This window comes from Ranitomeya variabilis, chromosome 4 (genome assembly GCF_051348905.1).
Source record: "Ranitomeya variabilis isolate aRanVar5 chromosome 4, aRanVar5.hap1, whole genome shotgun sequence".
Taxonomy (NCBI): Eukaryota; Metazoa; Chordata; class Amphibia; order Anura; family Dendrobatidae; genus Ranitomeya; species Ranitomeya variabilis.
In genome coordinates this window covers 378815474-378843068 of record NC_135235.1, presented here as the reverse complement: position 1 = coordinate 378843068, position 27595 = coordinate 378815474, and the positions used below count along the sequence as shown (strand labels likewise).

The 27595-nt window shown below is 44.1% G+C and overlaps 1 protein-coding gene across 1 annotated transcript in view; it reads right to left on the bottom strand.

Annotated features, from left to right (window-relative positions):
- KAT6B (lysine acetyltransferase 6B) overlaps positions 1-27335 on the bottom strand; it is a 318128-nt gene extending 290793 nt beyond the window's left edge. Inside the window, exons 1-2 of the mRNA XM_077250789.1 lie at positions 27195-27335; positions 9219-10044 (exon numbers count right to left, since the gene is read on the bottom strand). Coding sequence (XP_077106904.1) covers positions 9219-9839 — 621 coding nt within the window. The 5' untranslated portion in view covers positions 9840-10044; positions 27195-27335. The remainder of the gene's footprint in view (positions 1-9218; positions 10045-27194) is intronic.
- Positions 27336-27595: the final 260 nt, after the last annotated feature.

The window sequence follows — 27595 nt, the reverse complement described above, 5'->3', positions numbered from 1 at the left end:
ATGCACTTTCACACCTCCTCCTCTATGATTCACGGTGGGAACCAGGCATGTAGAGTCCATCCGTTCACCTTTTCTGCGTCGCACAAAGACACGGTGGTTGGAACCAAAGATCTCAAATTTGGACTCATCAGACCAAAGGTCAGATTTCCACTGGTCTAATGTCCATGCCTTGTGTTATTTAGCCCAAACAAGTCTCTTCTGCTTGTTGCCTGTCCATAGCAGTGGTTTCCTAGCAGCTATTTTACCATGAAGGTCTGCTGCACAAAGTCTCCTCTTAACAGTTGTTGTAGAGATGTGTCTGCAGCTAGAACTCTGTGTAGCATTGACCTGGTCTCTAATCTGAGCTGCTGTTTTCCTGCGATTTCTGAGGCTGGTGACTCGGATAAACATCCTCGGAAGCAGAGGTGACTCTTGGTCTTCCTTTCCTGGGGCGGTCCTCATGTGAGCCAGTTTCTTTGTAGTGCTTGATGGTTTTTGCTACTGCACTTGGTGACACTTTCAAAGTTTTCCCAATTTTTCGGACTGACTGACCTTCATTTCTTAAAGTAATGATGGCCAATTATTTTTCTTTACTTAGAATTTGTATTATGGCAAGAAAAAAGCAGCTAACAGTCTATTCAGTAGGACTATCAGCTGTGTATCCACCAGACTTCTGCTCAACACAACTGATGGTCACAACCCCATTTATAAGGCAAGAAATCCCACTTATTAAACCTGACAGGACACACCTGTGAAGCGAAAACCATTCCCGGTGACTACCTCTTGAAGCTCATCAAGAGAATGCCAAGAGTGTGCAAAGTAGTCATCAGAGCAAAAGGTGGCTACTTTGAAGAACCTAGAATATAAGGCATATTTTCAGTTCTTTCACCTTTTTGTTAAGTATATAATTCCACATGTGTTAATTCATAGTTTTGAAGCCTTCAGTGTGAATTTACAATTTTCATAGCCATAAAAATACAGAAAAGTCTTTGAATGAGAAGGTGTGTCCAAACTTTTGGTCTGTACTGTGTATATATATATATATATATATATTACGTTTGTTGGACACATCTGGCGAGATCCATTGATGAATGACGGTGGCATAGTCTGCCCCCTACCTGCAGGGGGGGGGGTAGATGTAGCCCTCAATTTCGTCATGGATACATACACCATTATTGTAGTCATAAACATCAAACGTTCACCTACAATGAGAGCCTTTTCACTTTCAATGTTTTGAAACCCTGCACCTGGCTCCTATATGTAGTCACATTTTATAAGATTTAACTAGTGAATATTAGGTCCATCACTTCACCTCCTTATTTTTACAGGGTTTTATAACCCTAATATTATTGTAGCCTCTTCACGTCCCTTTTTTTTTTATCGCCTGGCTATACGGTCTGGAGAACACCTTATAGGTCTCACCATTCACATAGGTATAATATGGCTATGACTATCTAGCCCTTGATATGAGTATATAAAATTAAATGTTAAGTTTCAATCCAGCCCCAACTGGCATTATTTTACAACTATATTTATTTGGTTTATCAACGATTGAGTATTTCTACTGATACGGCTATATGCCGTTTTTTATGGATAGAAGTCTTTTTCTTTTAAATGCTGTAATATGGTCATGTGTTGCAGCATTTATGCGGACATGATGTTCTGGTATGATCTTTCTGGTATGACTGATGCTGGTTTATCAATATATTGTGTGCTCTGTCATTATATGGAGCATGCAATGGCATCATGTATTTGTTTGATTGCTATGGTGGGGTTACCTGGTTTAGTTATGAGGTGGGATGTATGTATAATAGATCTACATTAGATTATGTTTGGATAAGTTGGGAATAGGGTTGGGGTGTCAGCTATTACGTATAAAGGCTGGTCCCTCCCTCCTCTCTATGGGTGGACACAAGCCTACGTTGCACAGGTTATTAATACTTGTTGTGCGTTTTTGATGCACATGGTTATGCGCCGCGGTATGGGTGTTGTTAGCTCCATCTTCGGTGAATAGATCTTCCACTATACCTTTGATTTGGTGCGCCATATATTGGGAAGAATACACACCTCGGCGTCTATAGCAACACTGCTACTAACTGGGTGGGCATTCTGCATATGACGTACGGACTGTAAATTATTCCACCCTCAAATGAGCGGACACAATATGGTGGCAATATACGCTGTTCATCCACTCACCAGCAAATTTCAATTTGGACACATACTGTGTTCAGGTGACCAAGATTATCCCCCCCATTTACCCCGTTTTATGATAGATAAGATTTGATGGCCTTTTAGATTATATGGCTGTTCGTATGTTCCGGAGTTAGTGGGCGTGTGTAATATGACGCGTGTAATCTAATCCCGCCTCCATTAGCCTGATTGGACGGTGACCGTATAAGACCTCTGAGACTCAGGAAGAAGCAGCATGCCAAACGCGCGTCGGGGCTTGCGGACACAGCACTTCACTCGGCTGAGCACGTTGGGAGAGACACGGAGCAGGTAATATGTGTAGGGCACAGGGTACACCACCTAATATGCCTGGATTGTGCAAATGTTGCTGTCATTAGATTATAAACAGTAAGAGGATGTTGTATGGTATTAGCTTCGGCTAAACCTTAATTAATACTGGGCAAAGTGTGATGCACTTGTGATATGTCTGAGAACCCTTACTGTTTTTCGTGATTGGGGCATATGCAGTGGGTAGATTACAATGAATTATATGTATGACCTGATAATTTTAGACCCAGCCACACTCCTAGTCCTGCTCTAAAATCAAAAGTGTCCTGCTCATGCTGACCGCATTTATTTATTTTCGTTGGTTGTATAGAGGCACCTTATTGTCTGTTTATGTCCGTATTTTAACTAATTTGTAAATAAAAAGAGTTTGTTTTAATTGTGTTTCTGTGACACTTCTTTTGAACACAGTTCATTTATCTGTGTTCTTAGTATGTTCCACATTTATAAACATAAATTAAAAAAAAAAAAAACTAGGGATACTTAGTGACTTTGATCACACAGCACAAATAATGGCCGCAGAACCCACTGTGATAGTAAAAAAAAAAATCTGAATGCAAATGACTGCTAGCAGTGGGCCGCTCGGTGGATCAGTGGTTAGCACCAGTGGTTAGTCCTGGGTTCAAATCTCAACAAGGAGAGAATCTGCAAGGAGTCAGTATAATTTCCCCATAATTGCATGGGTTTCCTCCCACACTCCAAAGACATATTGATGGGGAATTTAGACTGTGAGCTCCAATTGGGACAGTGATAAATGATGTCAGTACAGCTCTGTGGAATAGGTAGCGAAATACAAGCATGATAAATGGAGTTCAGCTCATTTTTATTTATTTTTTTTTACTTGGGTGTCTTTTTTTTATTAGCTGAATCAAGTCTTAAAAGCTTCATCTCTTCATCGTGTAACTGAGATTAGAAAAAATGATGTACTTGGCTTCTGGACGCGAAGAAAATACAAATTGAAGGTTTGCTCCATTCATCACAATGTGCTTTCCAGGTCATCCCCCCGGCTCCCTCACTTACATTTCCTTCCTTTGAAGGCCACGCCGTCGGACTCTTTAAGCCCTTCTCCTTGCGAGTGGCGGTTGTTTATCGCCCTCCAGGCTCCTCCTGACAGTTTCTAGACCACTTTGCCACCTGGATTACTCACTTTCTATCCTGTGACATCCCCACCCTCATCATGGGAGACTTTAACATCCCCATCAATGATCCCCTCTCCCAATCTGCCTCTCATCTTCTTTCTCTAACTTCTTCATTCGGCCTCTCACAGTTTACCAATTCTCCTACGAATGAGGACGGGAATACTCTGGACCTGGTTTTCTACCGTCCCGGCTCGCTGCACGACTTTACTAACTCCCCTCTCCCGCTCTCGGACCACAACCATCTTTCCTTCTCTGTCAAGAATTGTCTTCTCACCCGGGACACCCCCACTTACCACACTTATCGGAATACACATACCATTAATACCCAGCAGCTTATGGACAATCTCCACACATCTTTAGCCCCCATCTCCTCCCTCTCCTGTTCAGACTTAGCATTGTCACACTTCAATAATACACTGAAGGCGGCCCTGGATGAAGCAGCACCTTCTATACGCAGAAAGACCCGACACAGACAACGGCAGCTCTTGCACACTATGCAAACACGCTTTCTTCAGCGTTGCTCAAGGTGTGCAGAGCGGCAGTGGAGAAAATCTCTCTTAGCAGAAGACTTCATCCATTATAAGTTCATGCTCAAAACCCATAACTTTGCCCTTCATCTGGCCAAACAATCCTACTTCACCACCCTCATCACCTCACTATCCAACAACCCAAAACGACTTTTTGAAACATTAAACTCCGTCCTGAAACCTAAAGTACAGGCCCCCATCACCAACCTCAGCGGTGAGGATCTGGCCACTTATTTCCTAGAAAAAAAATCAACCACATCCATCAGGATATCTCAGCCCAATCTCCTCAGTGCCTGGATCCCCTTTCCCTGCCGCACCTCAAGCTCACTAGACATCTTTGAGCCTGTTTCAGAACAAGAAGTTTCCAAGCTCCTCGCTTCTGCTCGGCCTACAACCTGCAACAGTGACCCCATTCCTTCACATCTCCTGGAGTCTCTCTCACCAGTGGTCACCACTCACCTGACTAAAATATTTAACCTCTCTCTTTCTTCAGGTATCTTTCCCTCCTCATTTAAACATGCCATCATAACCCCTTTACTTAAAAAGCCATCCCTGGACCAGAACTGCACTGCTAACTACAGACCTGTCTCTAACCTTTCCTTCATCTCTAAACTCCTGGAACGCTTGGTCCACTCTCTTCTCGACCCCTTACAATCTGGTTTCCGCTCTTTACACTCCACTGAAACTGCCCTCACTAAAGTCTCTAATGATCTAATAACAGCTAAATCCAAAGGTCAGTGCTCCCTGCTGATTCTCCTGGATCTCTCTGCCGCATTTGACACTGTGGATCACCAGCTCCTCCTCACTATGCTCCGCTCTATAGGCCTCAAGGACACAGCCCTCTCCTGGTTCTCCTCCTATCTCTCTGACCGCTCCTTCACTGTATCTTTTGCTGGCTCCTCTTCCTCTCCTCGTCCCCTTACTATCGGGGTTCCACAGGGCTCAGTCCTAGGCCCCCTCCTCTTCTCTCTATACACTGCCCCTATTGGACAAACAATCAGCAGATTTGGGTTCCAGTATCATCTCTATGCTGACGACAGCCAATTATACACTTCTTCCCCTGACATCACCCCTACCCTAATTCAAAATAGCAAGGATTGTGTGTCTGCTGTCTCTAACATCATGTCCTTCCTCTATCTGAAACTAAATCTCTCCAAAACGGAACTACTTGTGCTTCTCCCTTCTACTAACCTCACTCTTCCCAACATCGAAATTACCTTGGAGGGTTCAACCATAACTCCCAAGCAGCATGCCCGCTGTCTTGGGGTCATATTCGACACCGAACTTTCCTTTACTCCCTATATCCGATCACTCACTCACTCTTGTCACCTGCATCTTAAAAACATCTCCAGAATCCGACCTTTTCTCACCGTTGAAACTGCTAAGACTCTTACTGTCGCTCTTATTCATTCTCATCTGGACTACTGCAACTCTCTTCTGATCGGCCTCCCTCTAACCAAACTTTCTCCTCTCCAATTCATCTTGAATGCGGCAGCCAGGGTCATATTTCTGTCCAGCCGCTTCACTGATGCCTCCATCTTGTGCCAGTCATTACACTGGCTACCCATTTGCTACAGGGTCCAGTATAAACTCATCTCTCTCACCCACAAAGTTCTCCACAGTTCTGCACCGCCTTATATCTCCTCTCTCATCTCTGTCTATCGCCCTACACGTGCCCTCCGTTCTACAAATGAATGGAAACTAACTTCCCCCGTAATCCGAACCTCGCACCTCTGTCTCCTAAACTTCTCTCTTGCTGCACCAGCTCTCTGGAATGCACTTCCCCAGACGATCAGACTGATACCTAGCCCTGACCTATTCAAGTATGCTTTAAAAACCCATCTCTTCAAACAAGCCTATCACATCAACTACTCAGTAAACTAACTTTGCCCTGTTCCCTCCTTCCAAATATTATTCAGAATCTGCACCCTACTATTCATCTGTCTCCACACCCTCCATGCACACGATAACTGCACTTGATACTTGACTATTGCACTTAAACACACGGGCTGATGACCGGATCATGCAGCTTTATATGAGAATCCCTATTTATTATAATTGCCAGCCCTGAAATAACAAGCACTTTTCACCTATTGTGTCCCCCCATTTCCTTGTAGATTGTAAGCTTGAGAGCAGGGACCTCACTCCTAATGTCACTGTTTAAATTGTCTTAACTCGTATTGAATTTATTGTCTGTACATGTCCCCGCTTAGGCCAGTTTCACACGTCAGTGGCTCCGGTACGTGTGGTGTCAGTTTTCTCACGTACCGGAAACACTGACACACGTAGACACATTAAAATCAATGTGTCTCTGCAGATGTCATTGATTTTTTGCGGACCGTGTGTCCATGTGCAAAACACGGAGACATGTCAGTGTTCGTGGGAGCACACGGATCACACGGACCCATTAAAGTCAATGGGTCCGTGTAAAACACGTACCGCACACGGATGCTGTCCGTGTGCAGTCCGTGTGCCGTCCAGGAGACAGAGCTACAGTAAGCGCTGTCCCCCCAGCGTGGTGCTGAAGCCGCCATTCATTTCTTCTCTCCAGCAGCATTCGCTGGAGAGAAGGAATGAAAAATCATTTTTTTTGTGTGTTTAAAATAAAGATCCTTGTCACCACCCCCCTCCCACCCCCTGTGCGCCCACCCGCTGGAAATACTCACCCGGCTCCCTCGATGCTTCCACGTAACCGCTCATACAGGAAGAAGCTGCGGCGCTGAGAGGAAGCATCGAGGGAGCCGGGTGAGTATTTTATTTCCAGCGGGCGGGCGCACATGTGGTGGGAGGGGGGTGGTGACAAGGATCTTTATTTTAAACACAAAAAAAACAATGATTTTTCATTCCTTCTCTCCAGCGAACGCTGCTGGGAAGAAAGAATGAATTCCGGCTTCAGCACCAGAAGCAGGGGACAGTGCTTATCTCTAGCGCTGTCTCCTGCACGGTCTGTGTGGTACCCAGTCGGCACACGGGCGGCACACGGCTGCCGCACGTGTGCCACACTGATGTGCCATGTGAGCACACGGACACAGATAACTCCGGTACCGATTTTTCCGGTACCGGAATCATCTGGATGTGTGAGACTGGCCTTAATTGTAAAGTGCTGCGGAATATGTTGGCAATATATAAATAAAAATTATTATTACTATAAGGACCTTTTAAAGTGGACTTGCTTAAAATCAGAAGTCCAAATCATGTAGACAAATCTCACATTCTGAACCACCATTTAGCCTTAAAAAAAAAAAAAAAAAACACCTAACGGATTAAGGGGATTCAGAATACCAGAATTATGAGCAAAATTACAAACCTGGAGTAGTACTATTAACCCCAGCACAGAAACTTCTATGGTCTTTCAAATTCACCAAGTGCACCAGAGCCTTATCTATTTCAGAAAAAATAAAAGACACACGAAAACAGTACCAACATGAGAATATCAGCACTAATGGGAGAACACCACAAATGCGTTACCCTACAGTTTTGCTGAAGTTCAATAATAGGCCTGCAGCACATCTGTTTCAGTACCTGATCATTCAGACAAGAGGGCACGAAATCTAACCAACTTATGTGCTTTAGGCACCAACAAGGTAATCAATTCTCCATCTATTTCCATGATTTCCTACAGCTATTACAGGAGTGTTGCACATTTACAAATTATTTTTTAAACTTAACACCTATTATAGAGTGGGCAGCTTTACCATCTGCGAAAATAAAGAACCTCATCCACGACCACAAAAGACTTCAAGCTGTCACTGATGTTGGCATGAGGGGGCAATACACGGTATTAAGAAATGGGGTATGTGAACTTTTGATCAGGGTCATTTGGATGTTTTGGGTTGTAATTATGAGAAAACACAGTAGTCTTACAATAAATGGCATCACCCAAGCACTAACCATGAGTGGAGAAAAAGTGTTGGTGTTATCATTCATATTATCTGAAAAAAAGGTCAAGAAAGCAAACATTCTGCCAGGGTATATAAACTATTGAGCAAAACTGCATACACACACATACACACAGTCATAGCTGAAAGTGTTGGCACCCTTGAAGTGGTTTCAGAAAATGAAGTCTTTCTCCTAGATAATTACTGCAATTACACGTTTTGTTATACACGTTTATTTCCTTTGTGTAGATTAGAAAAAAAACAAAGAAAATTAGCTACAGTGCTGTGGGTTCTAAACTTCTTGATTATACTGTGCACCGTGGAACATCAAGATCTCTTGAGATAGACTTTAGACCTTGAGATTGTTGATATTTTTCAACAATTTTGGTTTTCTTCTCATTCTGTGGCATGCACAGACACACAATGCAATGATTGAGTCAACTTCTCCCCTTTTATCTGGTTTCAAACGTGATTTTCATATTGCCTACACCTGTTACTTGCCACAGGCGCGTTTGAACGACCATTACATACTTGAAAAAAGTTGTTTGCCCCCAATTTTGCCTGATCCATTTTTGGGGTTGTGTGTGAAATTATGTCCTATTTGCCTTTTTTCCCCTCTGTGTGTATTGGAACAACACGAAAAACAACAAAGGAAATAAACATGTGCATAACAAAATGTGTGTAATTGCATTTTCTGGGAGAAATGCTTAATTTTCTGGCACAAGGGTGCCAACACTTTCGGTCATGACTGTATATAGTTACTTACCTCCCAGAGCGATAAAGTGTCTCCCGGTGGTGACGTGACATTTTATGTCACTTGATTGCTGTGACCACTGATTGACTGCAGCCTTTCAGCACTCTGTCAGAGTGGAAGTCTGCTCTGAAGGGGTAGGAATATGTTTTTATTTTATGACATGCAATATAGCTGTCAAGCAGGACAACCCATTCAACAAGTGTCTCACTTAAAATAAGAACAATGCTCTATCAGCTGCACAAGATTCACATAAGATCATGGGACACCACATTTATCCAACATATCAAGCAGATAAGACATGGAAGACTAAACTAGAGTAGGGATATTATCAGTCTAAACCAAATTACACAACCACATGAGCATCAGGTTGTTGCCAGTGACAGCACTGTAACAAAGCTGGAAACAAGGGTTCTACCAGTCCACTTACCTGGTCCTTTTCATGAGGGAGAAGGCTAACTGGTGGGAGCAAGGAGATGGAAAAACTGCAATATCCAGAAGAACCTTTTCCTCCCAGACCTCCATAGTTAATGCTATACTGTGGACCATCTTTTAGCAGTCTTCCATTGTTAACAGCTCTTTTTGCTGCAAGACGCAATCGTCTTTGGAAGATAGGGTTCACAACAATTCCAGTCAAATCATTCTGGATACGCAAAAACTTCTCAATATTCTTCAGTGACGATCCATTGGACTCCTGCAGTCCTTCGATCGCCCTATGAAGGAGTTTATTCCAATCCACACTTCTCAAGTCGGCACTTAGTGGCCGGGGCCCCTTGTTTGGTTTAGCAAAATGATCAAGTGTGGGGGTTATAAGGCGTCCAGGGTTTTCTGGGTCCTTGTAGGAAGCCACACCTTTGTTAAGAACTCTGAGGACTGACCCATCCTGAACACCAAGTTCCAGTTGCTCAAGGACACGTCTTCTATCAAGCCCATGAGAAACGCACACAGCATGACAAATCCGTTCCTCCGATGGACGTTGCTTTTGACGTTTAACTTTTTGTATGGCTTCCAAAATCCACTCCGTATAAAGAGGGTTTGCAAGTTTTACCATGGTTAATAAGGTGTATCCAGAAGCCTGGTGCTGCCTATAGAGGTCATCCGTGCACCACTGTGATCACCCAGCCTATAACCAAATGTATCCTAGGTTGTATTCGGCAACAGCTTACACACATCCATCTTCAGAGCAGAAACCCATCAAAAGGACACACATCAAAAGAACAGCTGGAACTCCATAAATCCCCGCCATAAAACAAAATCTAAGGAAAAAGAGGAAACAGACTTCATTGAAATGATCAAAGAAAGGAACATATAAATAAAGGACAGGGAGACACCACTATGAGCTTTCTGTGAGAAAGGAGCCCAAGATATTCAAGGTTAACCCAGCGATGGGATAAATACTGTCAAACATAAGAGCCAACAAGCAACTTCAACCAAGAATTATGCAGCAAACCATGTGTAATACAGCCACATAGGAAACTATTGGAACAGTACAAGGTCAGTGCTAGCACCGCTCCATTAAGACTGAACCAGCATGGGGTTTGATGGATGTCCAGCATTGTGTCTGAAGTTTTACCAGGCTAAATAGCATCAGCGGCTCTGCCCAGAACCAGAATCTGACAAGTGCATAGCTTATTATGCCCTTATTATGGCCTGGGACAGCTCATAGAATCTCATGGCTTTCAGTATCACCTCTATGCTGATGACACACAGATCTACATCTCTGGACCAGATATCACCTCCCTACTAACCAGAATCCCTCAATGTCTGTCCACTATTTCATCCTTCTTCTCCGCTAAATTTCTGAAACTTAACATGGACAAAACAGAATTCATCATCTTTCCCCCATCTCACGTGACCCCCCCAACGAACCTATCCATTACAGTAAATGGCTGCCCACTCTCCCCAGTCCCACAAGCTCGCTGCCTCGGGGTTATCCTTGACGCTGATCTCTCCTTCAAACCACATATCCAAGCCCTTTCCACTTCCTGCCGACTTCAACTCAAAAATATTGCACGAATCCGTTCATTCCTCAACCAAGAATCTGCAAAAACCCTAGTCCATGCCCTCATCATCTCTCGTCTTGACTACTGCAACCTCCTGCTCTGTGGCCTCCCCTCAAACACTCTCGCACCCCTCCAATCTATTCTAAACTCTGCTGCCCGACTAATCCACCTGTCCCCCCGCTATTCTCCGGCCTCTCCCCTCTGTCAATCCCTTCACTGGCTCCCCATTGCCCAGAGACTCCAGTACAAAACCCTAACCATGACGTACAAAGCCATCCACAACCTGTCTCCTCCTTACATCTGTGACCTCATCTCCCGGTACTTTCCTACACGCAACCTCCGATCCTCACAAGATCTCCTTCTCTACTCCCCTCTTATCTCCTCTTCCCACAATCGTATACAAGATTTCTCTCGCGTATCACCCCTACTCTGGAACCCTCTACCACAACACATCAGACTCTCGCCCACCATCGAAACCTTCAAAAAGAATCTGAAGACCCACCTCTTCCGACAAGCCTACAACCTGCAGTAACCACCGATCAACCAACCGCTGCACGATCAGCTCTATCCTCACCTACTGTATTCTCACCCATCCCTTGTAGATTGTGAGCCCTCGCGGGCAGGGTCCTCACTCCTCCTGTACCAGTTATGACTTGTATTGTTCAAGATTATTGTACTTGTTTTTATTATGTATACCCCTCCTCACTTGTAAAGCGCCATGGAATAAATGGCGCTATAACAATAAATAATAATAATAATAATAATAATGTGCATCAATCTCCAGATGGAATCCGGAAGGTTTCTATTCACTAACAGCAAATTTATACAATTTCTTAAAATGTATTTATTTACATACAGTTAAAAAATGTCCTTTAGGCTAGGGTTACATACAGACTGGTGACCACGCAGTTCTTTTGGACAGCAGCCATAGCTTGGTTCTATGACTATGTTCACACGTTAAGCTTTTTTCTGCAGAGAGGTCAGTAAAGAAGCTGCTTACAAAAAGCAGGTTTTGCTGCATTTTTTTTTAGGATCCCAAAGTTCAGCTTTACCTCTACCACAGAAGCATGAACACAGGGCAACAATGTGAAACCATGAAACCATTTTTTGGAAAAAGGGAAATTTGATCAAATTATTTAGTGGGAAAAAAAATTTCTGTCTGAAAAAATGACTATTCTGGACAAAAAAAAAAATGAATGTTCACATCAGTTCATGAAAGCAACTACAAATAACAGTGGGGGAGGTGAATTGGTCAGGACTAGTGATGAGCAGTATACTCATTGCTCGGGTTTTCCCAAGCACGCTCGGGTGATCTCCGAGTATGACTGCTCAGAGATTTAGTTTTCTTTGCTGCAGCTGAATGTTTTACAGCTGCTAGGCAGCTTGAATACATGTGGGGATTCCCTAGCAACCAGGCAACCCACACATGTACTCAGGCTAGCTAGAAGCCGTAAATCATTCAGCTGAATCAACAAAAACTAAATCTCCGAGCACTTACAAATACTCGGAGATCACCCGAGCAATGAGTATACTGCTCATCACTAGTCAGGAATAGTTTACCTAAGATACTGACAGAGAATTGAGTTTGTACGACATGGTTTACATAGTGTTTTGCCACAGGCATTGTTCAATTTCACACATTGGTCGCCAATGTTTAGATTGCACAGATCATCAATGTAATTAAACTGGACTAATCCCAACAGCCATGAAAATGTGAGAAGAGCAAGACATTATGGTTTCATTCCTTACTGCCATCCGATGGAATAGTACGTCTGATGTCGGTATCCCCCGCTTTGATGTGGGCTCCGGCGGTGAGCCAGCATCAAATCTGGGACATGTCAGCTGTTTTGAACAGATGACATGTGCACGCAATAGGTGTAGGTGGAATCGTGATCCACCCGCGCCTATTAACTAGTTAAATGCCGCTGTCAAAGTCTGACAGAGGCATTTAAGAAGTGCTTCCAGCCATCCGACTGGAAATGCGCACACCGGTGACCCCCGTCACATGATCGGGGGTCATCGGTGCGTCGGCATGACAACCAGAGGTCTCCTTGAGACCTCTATGGTTGTTGATGCCAGATTGCTATGAGCGCCACCCTGTGGTCGGCGCTCATAGCAAGTCTGTAATTCTGCTACATAGAGGCGATCTGAGCATCGCCTCTATGGAGCAGAGCCGATCAAGTTGTGGCAGCTTCTAGCCTCCCATGCATGGAGGCTATTGAAGCATGCCAAAAGTAAAAAAAAAAGTTTTTAAAAATATGAAAAAAAAAAATAAAAGTTCAAATCACCCCCCTTTCAAAATAAAACAATTAAATTTTTTAAAAAACAAAAAACAAAAAACAAACCTACACATATTTGGTATCGCCGAGTTCAGAATCGCCCAATCTATCAATAAAAAAAGAATTAACCTGATCGCTAAATGGCGTAGCAAGATAAAAGCCAAAAACCAGAATTACGTTTTTTTGGTCGCCGCAACATTGCATTAAAATGCAATAATGGGCAATCAAAAGAACGTATCTGCACAGCAATGGTATCATTAAAAAAAACAGCTCGGCAAGCAAAAAATAAGCCCTCACCCGACATCACGAAAAATGGAGACACTAAGGGTATCAGAAAATTGGGTAATTTTTTTTAGCAAAGTTTGGATTTTTTTTTCACCACTTAGATAAAAAAGAACCTAGACATGTTTGGTGTCTATGAACTCGTAATGACCTGGAGAATCATAATGGCAGGTCAGTTTTAGCAAGTGTGGGATTGCACTTTTTTTTGCAATTTCACTACACTTGGAATTTTTTTCCCGTTTTCTAGTACACGACATGGTAAAACCAATGGTGTCGTTCAAAAGTCCAACTTGTCCTGCAAAAAAATAAGCCCTCACATGCCATATTGATGGAAAAATAAAAAAAGTTATGGCTCTGGGAAGGAGGGGAGTGAAAAAGCTAAAACGTAAAACTGAAAAAAGCTCCAGGGGTTAAACTTTTGGATAACAAAAATAAATGGGTTTCACATATTGGTGTACCTGTTTTTTCACTAAAAGTTTTGCGCAATGCTCACATGTTGCATTTTTGCAACAGTTTTTTTGCGGCATTTATGCAAATTTTTAGCCGCATCTCAAAGTACCAGCAAAGTCTAAGGCCGGCGTCACACTGGCGTGTTTTACGGACGTATGAGAGGCGCAGAAAATACGGATTGCATACGGTACCATGATTCTCTATGGCCCAGCTCCTATCTGCCGTATTTTACAGATCCGTATTATACGGTCTCGTACGGCCGTAGACAATCGCTGCATGCTGCGTTTGTCAGCGTATTGCGCAAAAAAAAAAAAAAAAATCGCCAATGAAAGTCTATGGGGGCGAGAAAATTACGGATTACACATGGACCATGTGTGTGACTTGCGAGAAATACGCAGCGGTGTTCTCTAGAAAAGCCGGCAATTCAGTACGGTGTACAGTAAAATCACAATGAAAGAATAGAATAGAATAGGTAGAATAAATGTGTACACATAGAATAGATATATATATATATATATATATACACACACTAGATGGTGGCCCGATGCAAAAGCATCGGGTATTGTAGAGTATGCATGTCCACGTAGTATATTGAAAAAAAAACCAACTAGAATATTATAAGGATATGATATATTAGAAAACCAAAAAAAAATTGCAATATCCTAAAAAAATACTTTATTAATAAGATCTAAAATTCTCATAGATGATAAATACTTAAATGTATGCTACCAACATCAACCATCTGGGTTAGGGTAGGTAAGAAAAAAATGTCAAAAATATTCCTAAAACAGTCCCTGTTAGGTGGCCCTAAAGTAGCTAACACCTACCTAACAGCGGAGGTTGGCACCCTGGGTTTCGATATGGCGCCCCCGCTCAACGTAGACTGTCCCTTCTAGCCCTACTAGGCCCTACCAACTACCCACGCCCAGATCCCCACAGACATACACCTGTTACCGCTGTTAGGTAGGTGTTAGCTACTTTAGGGCCACCTAACAGGGACTGTTTTAGGAATATTTTTGACATTTTTTTTCTTACCTACCCTAACCCAGATGGTTGATGTTGGTAGCATACATTTAAGTATTTATCATCTATGAGAATTTTAGATCTTATTAATAAAGTATTTTTTTAGGATATTGCAATTTTTTTGGGTTTTCCCACGTAGTATATTGCCCAGCCACGTAGTATATTGCCCTGCCACGTAGTATATTGCCCAGCTACATAGTATACAGCACAGCGACGTAGGATATTGCGCAGCTACGTAGTATATTGCACAGAGCCACATAGTGTATTGCACAGCTTTGTAGTATATTGCCCAGCCTTGTAGTATATTGTCCAGCCACGTAGTATATTGCCCAGCCTTGTAGTATACAGCAGAGCCACGTAGGATATTGCCCAGTGACGTAGTATATTATCGAGGCACGTATGTCACAGGTCCAAAAAATAAAAAATAAACATACTCACCTAACGATCCGAGGGCCCCTTGTAGTGTATCATACTCACCATTCTTGTCGCTGCTCCTCTGCGTCCCGCCTCTCCTCTTCCTGGGATCCTGTGCAGATGGTAGTGCTCGGCTTCAGGAAAATGGCCGTGGGATGCCGCGCGTGCGCAGATCGAGATCGCAGCGGCCATTTTCCTGAAGCCGAGTTCCATTGCAAGTGCCAGGGCTGGTGGGAGCAGGACCTATGAAGACGTCGCGGTCACATGACCGTGACGTCACGGCAGGTCCTTGCCGCACACCAGCCCTGGGACGGGACCTCACCGCAAGCTGACGCTTGTAATGGAGCGGTCCGGGGAGCGTGGCGAGGAGCGAGAAAGGCGGCGGAGGGTAAGTATAGCAGTTTTTTTTTTATTATTATTATTTTTAATATGCATATTTTTACTATTGATGCTGCATAGGCATAGGTAAATCTGTCAACTATACAACGCACTGTGTTTTTTTGCCGCCATGCATAACGCCTTTTTGTATGACCAAACAACTCAATCTTGGTTTCATCAGTCCACAGGACCTTCTCCCAAAAAGAAATTGGCTTCTCCAAATGTGCTTTTGCATACCTCAGCCGACTCAGTTTGTGGCGTGCTTGCAGAAACGGCTTCTTTCGCATCACTCTCCCATACAGCTTCTCCTTGTGCAAAGTGCGTTGTATAGTTGACCGATGCACAGTGACACCATCTGCAGCAAGTTGATGCTGCAGCTCTCTGGAGGTGGTCTGAGGATTGTCCTTGACTGATCTCACCATTCTTCTTCTCTGCCTTTCTGATGTTTTTCTTGGCCTGCCACTTCTGGCCTTAACAAGAACTGTACCTGTGTTCTTCCATTTCCGTACTATGTTCCTCACAGTGGAAATTGACAGGTTAAATCTCTGAGACAGCTTTTTGTATCCTTCCCCTGAACAACTATGTTGAATAATCTTTGTTTTCAGATCATTTGACAGTTGTTTTGAGGAGCCCATGATGCCACTCTTCAGAGGAGATTCAAACAGGAGAACAACTTGCAAGTGGCCACTTTAAGTAGCTTTTCTCATGATTGCATACACCTGGCTATGAAGTTCAAAGCTCAATGAGGATGCAAAACCAAAAAAAGTGCTTTAGTAAGTCAGTAAAAAGTAGGTAGGAGTATTTTAAACAAGAAAATGATAAGAGTGCCCATACTTATGCACCTGTCAAATTTTGTTTGAATGCAGATTGCACATTTTCTGTTAGCACAATAAACCTCATATCAAGACGGAAACATTACTGTGTCCAACAGTTATTAGATATATGAAACTGAAATAGCTGTTGCAAAAAAAACAATTTTTATAAAACATTAAGCTTAAGATTATTAGGGGTGCCCAAACTTTTTCATATAACTGTGTATGTATATATATATATATATATATATATATATATATATATATATATATATATATATATATGTATGTATGTATGTATGTATGTATGTATGTGTATATATATATATATATATATATATATATATATATATATATATATATATATATATATATATATATATATATATATATATATATATATATATATATATATATAATTCAGCGCTAGATAGCAGAGGAGCCGGCTTTTCCTCTCTCCTTCACAAACCCGACAGGATATGAGACATGGTTTACATACAGTAAACCATCTCATATCCCTTCTTTTATTACATATTCCTCTTTACTAATGTAACAAGTGTCTCTGTGTAAAATTTGCTGGCTCTAGCTATTAAATTGAAGGGTTAAATCATGGAAAAAATTGGCGTGGGCTCTCGCACAATTTTCTCCGCCAGAGTGGGAAAGCCAGTGACTGAGGGCAGATATTAATAGCCTAGAGAGGGACCATGGTTATAGGACCCCCCTGGCTAAAAACATCTGCCCCCAGCCACCCCAGAAAAGGCACATCTGGAAGATGCGCCTATTCTGGCACTTAGCTTCTCTCTTCCCACTCCAGTGTAGCAGTGGTATATGGGGTAATGAAGGGTTAATGTCACCTTGCTATTGTAAGGTGACATTAAGCCAGGTTAATAATGGAGAGGCGTCAATTATGAAACCTATCCATTATTAATCCAATAGTACGAAATGGTTAATAAAACACACACACATTATTAAAAAGTATTTTAATGAAATAAAGACACATGGTGTTGTAATATTTTATTATACTCTTAATCCACCTGAAGACCCTTGTCACCTGAAATAAATTTTAAAAAACAAACAATATTCCATACCTTCCGTCGTTCAGTCTTGTCCCATGCTGTAAATCCATCTGAAGGGGTTAAATCATTTTACACCCAGGAGCTCTGCTAATGCAGCTGTGCTCCTGCCTGTAAAATCTGGGGAATGAATGGAATGCAGGGGAATGTACTGTAGTTACCTCGAGTCACGGTGATGCGCCCTCTGCTGGTTTTAGGAGAAAATTGCGCGGGAGCCAACGCCAATTTTTTCCAGGATTTAACCCTTTAATTTAATAGGTAGAGCCCCCAAATTTTACACAGAGACACTGGTTACATTAGTAAAGAGGAATATGTAATAAAATGTAAACCATGTCTCATATCCTGTCGGGTTTGTGAAGGAGATAGCAAAAGCCGGCAACTGAATTACCGGCGTTTCTGCTATCTAGCGCTGAATTAAATATAAATATATATATATATGTGTCTCACTGATATATATATATATATATATATATATATATATATATATATATATATATATATATATATATGTTTTTAAGAATATTTGAGCCGATGGATACATGATATGTCCATTTTGCAAGCCTGCGCAAAAAAAAAAAATTGCCGTACGGAAGCCATACGGATAAATTTGTGCGTACAAATCGCATCCTCGCATTGAATACGGAACAGTGTTTTGGGACAATTACTGCGTATTACGGCCGTAAAAAACGGACCGTATTTTCATACGCCTAGTGTGACGCCGGCCTAAGAGATTTCAAAAGTCTCATGCACACAGTTTTTGTCAAACATTTTTGAAAAATGCAGCATGTCACTTCTTTCAGGGTTTTCCTCCCATTGAAAGAAATAGGTCAGTGCAAAAACCGCAGGTATCAGGTTTTACCTCGTTTCCGGTGCCAGACCCTGATGAAGTTGAATCAGATTATTTGTTATGCACTAAAACTGTATGAGCGTGTACACCAGATAAATGTACCCTGACAAAAAGGCAGTAAAAGGACCGTATTAGAAAACGCCAAAAAATTTTGGTAAAGGTATTTTTTTACGTTGCTTCTTTACTGGAGAGAGCAGGATTTGCCTGCAGCAGTAAAAACGCAACGTGTGAACACAGCCTAAGGCTGGGGTCAGACCTAACGTATAAAAATATGGTCCGTCTTTTATGGCCAAGATATGCAGAAAAGTTCCTGAACAGTGATCCGTATTCAATGCCAGGATGCGATATTTTCTCCAAAAATTATCCATATCGCATCCATACAGCAAGATTTTATCGCTGGCTTGCAAATTGGACATAGAATGGATCCATGGGTTCAAATATTCAGAAAATTTTTCTGAATATTTTCCCACGCTAGAGTTCATATGAGTTTATGCCAGCAGGGGCGCAGCACCGTAAGTCAGCGAAGCTGCATTCCATTCATTCCCCAGTTTTTACAACCAGGGGCAGCTGCATTAGCAGCGCTCCTGGTTGTAAATGTATTTAACCCCTTCAGATGAATTTACATAGTGGGATATGACTGTACGGCTGACAGGTATGGGATATTGTTGTTTTTTTATTTTTCTTTTTTTTCAAGAGAACGAGGCTCTTCAGTTGGATTAATCGTACAATTAAGATATTAAAACCCCATGTGCTTATTTATTTAAAATGTGTGTGTGTGTGTGTATGTGTGTGTGTCTTATTAACCCTTTAATATTATTGGATTAATAATACATAGGTGTCTTATTGACATCTCTCCATTATTAACCCGGCCTAATGTCACCTTACATTAGCAAGGTGACATTAACCCCTTATTACCCCATATCCCACCACTACAGGGGAGTGGGAAGAGAGAGGGTAAGTGCCAGAATAGGCACATCTTACAGATGCGCCTTTTCTCGGTTGTCTGGGGGCAGATGTTTTTAGCGGGGTGGGGTGGGGGGTGGCAATAACCATGGTCCCTCTCTAGGCTATTAACCCCTTCATGACCCAGCCTATTTTGACCTTAATGACCTGGCCATTTTTTGCAATTCTGACCAGTGTCCCTTTATGAGGTAATAACTCAGGAACGCTTCAACGGATCCTAGCGGTTCTGAGACTGTTTTTTCGTGACAAATTGGGCTTCATGTTAGTGGTAAACTTAGGTTGATAATTTCTGCGTTTATTTGTGAAAAAAAAAATGGAAATTTGGCGAAAATTTTGAAAATTTGCAATTTTCACATTTTTAATTTTTATTCTGTTACACCAGAGAGTTATGTGACACAAAATAGTTAATAAATAACATTTCCCACATGTCTACTTTACATCAGCACAATTTTGGAAACAACATTTTTTTGTGCTAGGAAGTTATAAGGGTTAAAATTTGACCAGTGATTTCTCATTTTTACAACAAAATTTACAAAACCATTTTTTTTTTAGGGACCACCTCACATTTGAAGTCAGTTTGAGGGGTCTATATGGCTGAAAATACCCCAAAGTGACACCATTCTAAAAACTGCACCCTTCAAGGTGCTCAAAACCACATTCAAGAAGTTTATTAACTTTTCAGGTGTTTCACAGCAGCAGAAGCAACATGGAAGGAAAAAATGAACATTTAACTTTTTAGTCACAAAAATGATCTTTTAGCAACAATTTTTTATTTTCCCAAGGGTAAAAGGAGAAACTGGACCACAAACGTTGTTGTCCAATTTGTCCTGAGTACGCTGATACCTCATATGTGGGGGTAAACCACTGTTTGGGCGCACGGCAGGGCTTGGAAGGGAAGGAGCGCCATTTGACTTTTTGAATGAAAAATTGGCTCCAATCTTTAGCGGACACCATGTCGTGTTTGGAGAGCTCCCGTCTGCCTAAACATTGGAGCTCCCCCACAAGTGACCCCATTTTGGAAACTAGACGCCCCAAGGAACTTATCTAGATGCATAGTGAGCACTTTAAACCCCCAGGTGCTTCACAAATTGATCCGTAAAAATGAAAAAGTACTTTTTTTTTCACAAAGAAAATTCTTTTTGCCTCAATTTTTTCATTTTCACATGGGCAACAGGATAAATTGGATCCTAAAATTTGTTGGGCAATTTCTCCTGAGTACACCGATACCTCACATGTGGGGGTAAACCACTGTTTGGGCACATGGTAAGGCTCGGAAGGGAAGGAGCACCATTTGACTTTTTGAATGAAAAATTATCTCCATCGTTAGCGGACACCATGTCGCGTTTTGAGAGCCCCTGTGTGCCTAAACATTGGAGCTCCCCCACAAGTGACCCCATTTTGGAAACTAGACCTCCCAATGAACTAATCTAGATGTGTGGTGAGCACTTTGAACCCCCAAGTGCTTCACAGAAGTTTATAACGCAGAGCCATGAAAATAAAAAATAATTTTTATTTTCTCAAAAATGGTTTTTTAGCCCGCAATTTTTTATTTTCCCAAGGGTAACAGGAGAAATTTGACCCCAAAAGTTGTTGTCCAGTTTCTCCTGAGTACGCTGATACCCCATATGTTGGGGTAAACCACTGTTTGGGCACACGTCAGGGTTCGGAAGGGAAGTAGTGACGTTTTGAAATGCAGACTTTGATGGAATGCTCTGCGGGCGTCACTTTGTGTTTGCAGAGCCCCTGATGTGCCTAAACAGTAGAAACTCACCACAAGTGACCCCATTTTGGAAACTAGACCCCCAAAGGAACTTATCTAGATGTGTGGTGAGCACTTTGAACCCCCAAGTGCTTCACAAAAGTTTATAACGCAGAGCTGTGAAAATAAAAAATAATTTTTCTTTCCTCAAAAATAATTTTTTAGCCCGCAATTTTTTATTTTCCCAAGGGTTACAGGAGAAATTGGACCCCAAAAGTTGTTGTCCAGTTTCTCCTGAGTACGCTGGTACCCCATATGTGGGGGTAAACCACTGTTTGGGCGCACGTCGGGACTCGGAAGGGAGAGAACACCATTTGACTTTTTCAACGCATGATTGGCTGGAATTAATGGTGGCGCCATGTCGCGTTTGGAGACCCCCTGATGTGCCTAAACAGTGGAAACCCCTCAATTCTAACTCCAACACTAACCCCAACACACCCCTAACCCTAACCCCAACACACCCCTAACCCTAACCCCAACACACCCCTAACCCTAGTCCAACCCTAACTCTAATTACAACCCTAACCCTAAGGCTATGTGCCCACGTTGCGAATTTGTGTGCGGATTTTTCGCACTGTTTTTGAAAAATCTGCAGGTAAAACGCACTGCGCTTTACCTGCGGATTTACCGCAGATTTCCAGTGTTTTTGTGTGGATTTCACCTGAGGATTCCTATTATGGAGCAGGTGTAAAACGCTGCGGAATCCGCACAAAGAATTGACATGCTGCGGAAAATACAACGCAGCGTTTCTGCGCTGTATTTTCCACACCATGGGCACAGCGGATTTGGTTTTCCATAGGTTTACGTGGTACTGTAAACGTGATGGAAAACTGCTACGAATCCGCAGCGACCAATCCGCTGCGGATCCGCAGCCAAATCCGCACCGTTTGTGTGATGCTGTAAGAATCAGGCTGCACTCCGATGTCATCCGAGTGCAGTCCCATTTGAGAGAGTAGATTCAAACAGGGGCAATGGAGAGTGGACCCACTGGACCGTGACGACGAACCCCTCTCGGACGAGCTGACCAGGTGGACCGCCCCCTATACAGGGAGCGTTAGGGGCAGGCCCGTGAGGGACTATCGCCACGGAAGCTGGAGGGTCGACTGAGATAAGAAGGGTACACTGCAGGAACACAGGGACTGAAGGAAACAGCGGAGGAAACAGAGGGAATGGCAAGGAACTACTGAGACGAGGGAGAAGATGGGAATACTACAGAGACACGGAGGCTGACGAGACAATATGGAGACACAGAGGCTGACGGGAGCAAGGTGTGGTAAAGGAGCCGGGCAGGTACCGCAGAGAAACAGGAACTGAAGGAACAAATCAGGAACACAGGAAAATCAGGCAGGTACTTGCAGAGGAAGGAGGAGTCCCAAGGTCAGAAAGCTAGGAACGCACAGAGACCAGGTGACCAGAAGCACTTGTAAACACAAATGATCATCAGGCACAGAGGAGCAGCAGGAAGCAGCTTATATACCAGCGTGAGAGCTACTTCCGGGTTACAGTCCTCCAGGATGACGGAGAGGACAGGAAGGAGTGCCAACAGAGAAATCAGATGTGTGCACGCGCAGAGCTGAATGCGCCGCGCGCACCCGGCGAGCTGCAGAAGCCGGGGGCGAGCGCTGCATGACAGTTTGCACATAGCCTAATTCTAACCTTAAGTCCAACCCTAGCCCTAATTGTAACCCTAACCCTAATTGCAACCCTAACCCTAATTCTAACCCTAAGTGCAACCCCAGCCCTAAGTGCAACCCCAGCCCTAAGTGCAACCCTAGCCCTAAGTGCAACCCTAGCCCTAAGTGCAACCCTAGCCCTAAGTGCAACCCTAGCCCTAAGTGCAACCCTAGCCCTAAGTGCAACCCTAGCCCTAAGTGCAACCCTAACCCTAAGTGCAACCCTAACCCTAAGTGCAACCCTAACCCTAAGTGCAACCCTAACCCTAAGTGCAACCCTAACCCTAAGTGCAACCCTAACCCTACCCCTAATGGAAAAACAAAAATAAATATAATTTCTGTATTTTATTATTGTCCCTACCTATGGGGGTGATAAAAAAAAATAGTAAATAAACCCCCCCTTTATTTTGATCGCTGTGATAGAACCTATCACAGCGATCAAAATGTACCTGGAAAGAATCTGCCGGCCAATTCGGCGGGCGCACTGCGCATGCGCCCGCCATTTTGGAAGATGACGGCGCCCATGGAGAAGACCGAGGACACAGGGAGGGACATCGGAGCTCGGTAAGTATGGGGGGGGTGCGATCGGAGCATGGGGGGGGGGGATCGGAGCACGGGGGGAGCAGACAGGAGGACGGGGGAGCGGACAGGTGGACGGAAGGGAGCATGAGACATGACAGGACGGAGAGGAGATAGGTGGCGGCGGGCAGATCGGGGTCTCAAGCCATGGCAGATGCTATTGCAGCATCGGCCATGGCTGGATTGTAATATTTCACCAATTTTCATAGGTGAAATATTGCAGATTGCTCTGATTGGCTGTTTCACTTTCAACAGCCAATCAGAGCGATCGTAGCCACGGGGGGGGGGGGGGGGGGGGGGCGAAACCACCCCCCTGGGCTGAAGCACCACTCCCCCTGTCCCTGTAGGTCGGGTGAAATTGGAGTTAACTCTTTCACCCGGCCTGCAGGGACGCGATCATTCTGTGACACAGCATATGCGTCGCAGGTCGGATTGGCACCGACTTTCATGACGCATACGCTGTGTCACAGGTCGGGAAGGGGTTAATATCTGCCCTCAGTCACTGGCTTTTCCACTCTGGCGGAGATAATTTGCGCGGGAGCCCACAGCAGTTTTTTCCATGATTTAACCCTTTATTTTAACACCTAGAGCTCCCAAATTTTGCACACACACTCTACTAACATCATTAGTGAGGAATATGTAAACAAATAAGTGATATGAAATGGTTTACTGTATGTAACCATGTGTCATATCCTGTAGGGTTTGGGAAGGAGATAGCAAAAGCCTGCAATTGAATTACTGGCTTTTATGCTATCTAGCTCTGTGTAGACATTAATTTTATCTGTTCTGTTCTATTCTGTCAGTGTGATTTTACTGTACACCGCACTGAATTACCGGCTTTTCTATAGAACACCGGTGCATATTTCTCGCAAGTCACACTGATGGTCCGTGTGTAATCCGTATTTTTCTCGCCTCCATAGACTTTCATTGGCGGATTTTTGTAGAAAAATATTTATAATTGAGAGTCCTCAGTGGTTGATACCTTTTAATGACTAACTGAAAAGATGGTACCAAGATATATCTTTTCTGTATCAAAACGGATTTTTTTTAGGAATACGCTGACAATCGATTTTCTCAGCCCGCAAAATATGGCCGAGAAATAGACGGCTAATGGAAGCTGCCCCACAGAGAAACATTGGTCCGTGTGCAATGCGTTGTTTTTGCACCTCTCCCTTGTCCGTATTTCTCTAGTGTGACCCCGGCCTAAGGGTGTACAGGCAGCATATTGTACATTATGGTCTGCTCACACACATGCAGAGCAGTACAATGCGGATTCTGGAGAAATCCCCCAAAACAAAGCATTCTAACAGGAGCCTTTGGCAGAGTCACTCACTTTAATAATAATAATAATAATAATAATTTTTATTTATATAGCGCCAACATATTCCGCAGCGCTTTACAACTTATAGAGGGGACTTGTACAGACAATAGACATTACAGCATAACAGAAATCACAGTTCAAAACAGATACCAGGAGGAATGAGGGCCCTGCTCGCAAGCTTACAACCTATGAGGAAAAGGGGAGACACGAGAGGTGGATGGTAACAATTGCTTTAGTTATTTGGACCAGCCATAGTGTAAGGCTCGGGTGTTCATGTAAAGCTGCATGAACCAGTTAACTGCCTAAGTATGTAGCAGTACAGACACAGAGGGCTATTAACTGCATAAAGTGTATGAGAACATGATGCGAGGAACCTGATTGTTTTTTTTTTCTATTTTTAATAGGCCACACAGGGATAGTTAGGTTAATGCGTTGAGGCGGTAGGCCAATCTGAACAAATGAGTTTTTAGGGCACGCTTAAAACTGTGGGGATTGGGGATTAATCGTATTAACCTGGGTAGTGCATTCCAAAGAATTGGCGCAGCACGTGTAAAGTCTTGGAGACGGGAGTGGGAGGTTCTGATTATTGAGGATGCTAACCTGAGGTCATTAGTCGAGCGGAGGGCACGGGTAGGGTGGTAGACTGAGACCAGAGAGGAATTGTAGGGTGGTGCTGAGCCATGGAGTGCTTTGTGGATGAGGGTAGTAGTTTTGTACTGGATTCTGGAGTGGATGGGTAGCCAGTGTAATGACTGGCACAAGGTAGAGGCATCGGTGTAATGGTTGGTGAGGAATATGATCCTGGCTGCAGCATTCAGGACAGATTGGAGCGGGGAGTTTGGTAAGAGGAAGGCCGATTAGTAGAGAGTTACAATAGTCCAGACGAGAATGAATAAGAGAAACAGTAAGATTTTTTGCAGAGTCAAAAGTAAGAAAAGGGCGAATTCTAGAAATGTTTTTGAGATGCAGATAAGAAGAGCGAGCCAGTGATCGGATGTGGGGGGTGAATGAAAGCTCGGAATCAAGGATGACCCCAAGGCAGCGGGCATGTTGCTTTGGAGTAATGGTGGAACCGCACACGGAGATGGCAATGTCAGGCAAAGGTAGGTTAGTAGAGGGAGAGAACACGAGGAGTTCAGTTTTTGACAGACCCAGTTTCAGATCGAGGGAGGACATGATGTTAGAGACAGCGGTAAGAATCACTGGTGCTTTCTAATGAGTCACTGTGGACTTTTATATTGTCATAGATCGGACTTTCACAAAAGCAGCAACACCAAATATGTGATTTTTCATGGCTTCATTTCTAATGGGGCAAAAGGGGGTGATTTCAACTTGTTTTTTTTCTATTTCTCATGTTTATAAACTATTTTTCTCACTTTATACTGTATTTGTGAAAATATAAAGCATACACTGAAATGATGTAGATTAAAGGGAACCTGTCACCTCGTTTTGCCGCTATAAGCTGCGGCCACTGCCTTTCAGGGCTTATACACAGCATTCTATAATGCTGTAGGTAAGCCCCTGGTCCGACCTAAAAGAGAAGAAAAATAAGTTTTATTATACTCCCCCGAGGGGCGGTGCGGTCTGATGGGTGCCCCATCTTCTTGTGACGCCGCCCTCCGGCTTCTTCCTCACTCCGGCACAGGTGTACTGCGGAGGGTAAAGTACTGCAGTGCGCAGGAGCCGGGCCTCTCTGATCTTTCCCAGCACCACCAGAAGATGGGAGCCCCGGACCCGCGCCCCCCATCGGACCCGCGCCCCCCATCGGACCCGCGCCCCCCCATCGGACCCGCGCCCCCCCATCGGACCCGCGCCCCCCCATCGGACCCGCGCCCCCCCATCGGACCCGCGCCCCCCATCGGACCCGCGCCCCCCATCGGACCCGCGCCCCCATCGGACCCGCGCCCCCCATCGGACCGCCCCCGCTGAGTATAATAACTTACCTTCCTTCTCTTGCAGTCGCCCAGAGCTTATCTACAGCATTACACAATGACCTTGTTTGGCAGAAGACGTCAATATTGGAAAATGTAAAAGTTTATTTAACCCAGACGGTAAATTTCAAGGGAATTTTTAATGTCTTTTTATTTTAGAAACTTTGGAAATTTTACCAAGCATTCCCATTATAACAAGAGTATAACAAGGGCTGTAACCATAGTGACCGGAGAATCCCACAGTGACAGCACAGCGGTCATGAGACGGACAGTTCTGCCGCTTGCAGGAAGCCACCCTGAATTTGGCCAGGACGGAAGGGGTTAATGGAGCCTGACTGGCGCAGAGACGAGCCGCACACGGAGCCGCTATGGGGAGACCGGCACTGACGTCACGGGCGGCAGGTGCGCAGCGCTAGGGGACGGCACAGCGCCCGCTGGCGGCAGGACACCACCCGGGAGATGCTGCAATCACCGCACTGCAGCCTGCACGAAGCCACAGACCTGATGACGTCACGGGCGCGTCACAGGCATGACGTCACCTCCATTACCGCCACCTCATCACCCACCCTGAGACACCAACTCAAAACAGCGCTACTCAGAGGCGAACTGCTGCACTCACCCGACATCGAATACAGCGTTAGGAATCCTCCGCCATTTTGTTGCTCTGTATTCGGGTCCGATTTGACACTGATTACACCGAGTCTCATTACACCTCACCTACCTCGCCGGCCCCACCTCCTGCGATGCTAATTGGCCCAAGTGCCTGTCAGTTATATATTTCCATAAATCCTGGCTGGTTTAAGCAGTGGGGGCGGGGCTAATACGCTAATGAGGCTCCGGCTGTGTCCGCCCCCCTGGACGCTGGCTCCGGGATTGCGGGGCTGTGATTGGCGGGGGCGGGGAGATGATCAGTGTAGTGTGCGGGCTCGTGGCTCAGGCGCAGCCGCCTCCTGAGTGCTCGCTCCGTCCGGCTGCAGGGAGCGCTGCTGGCTGAGGCGGCGCTGTCCGGGCCACACTGAC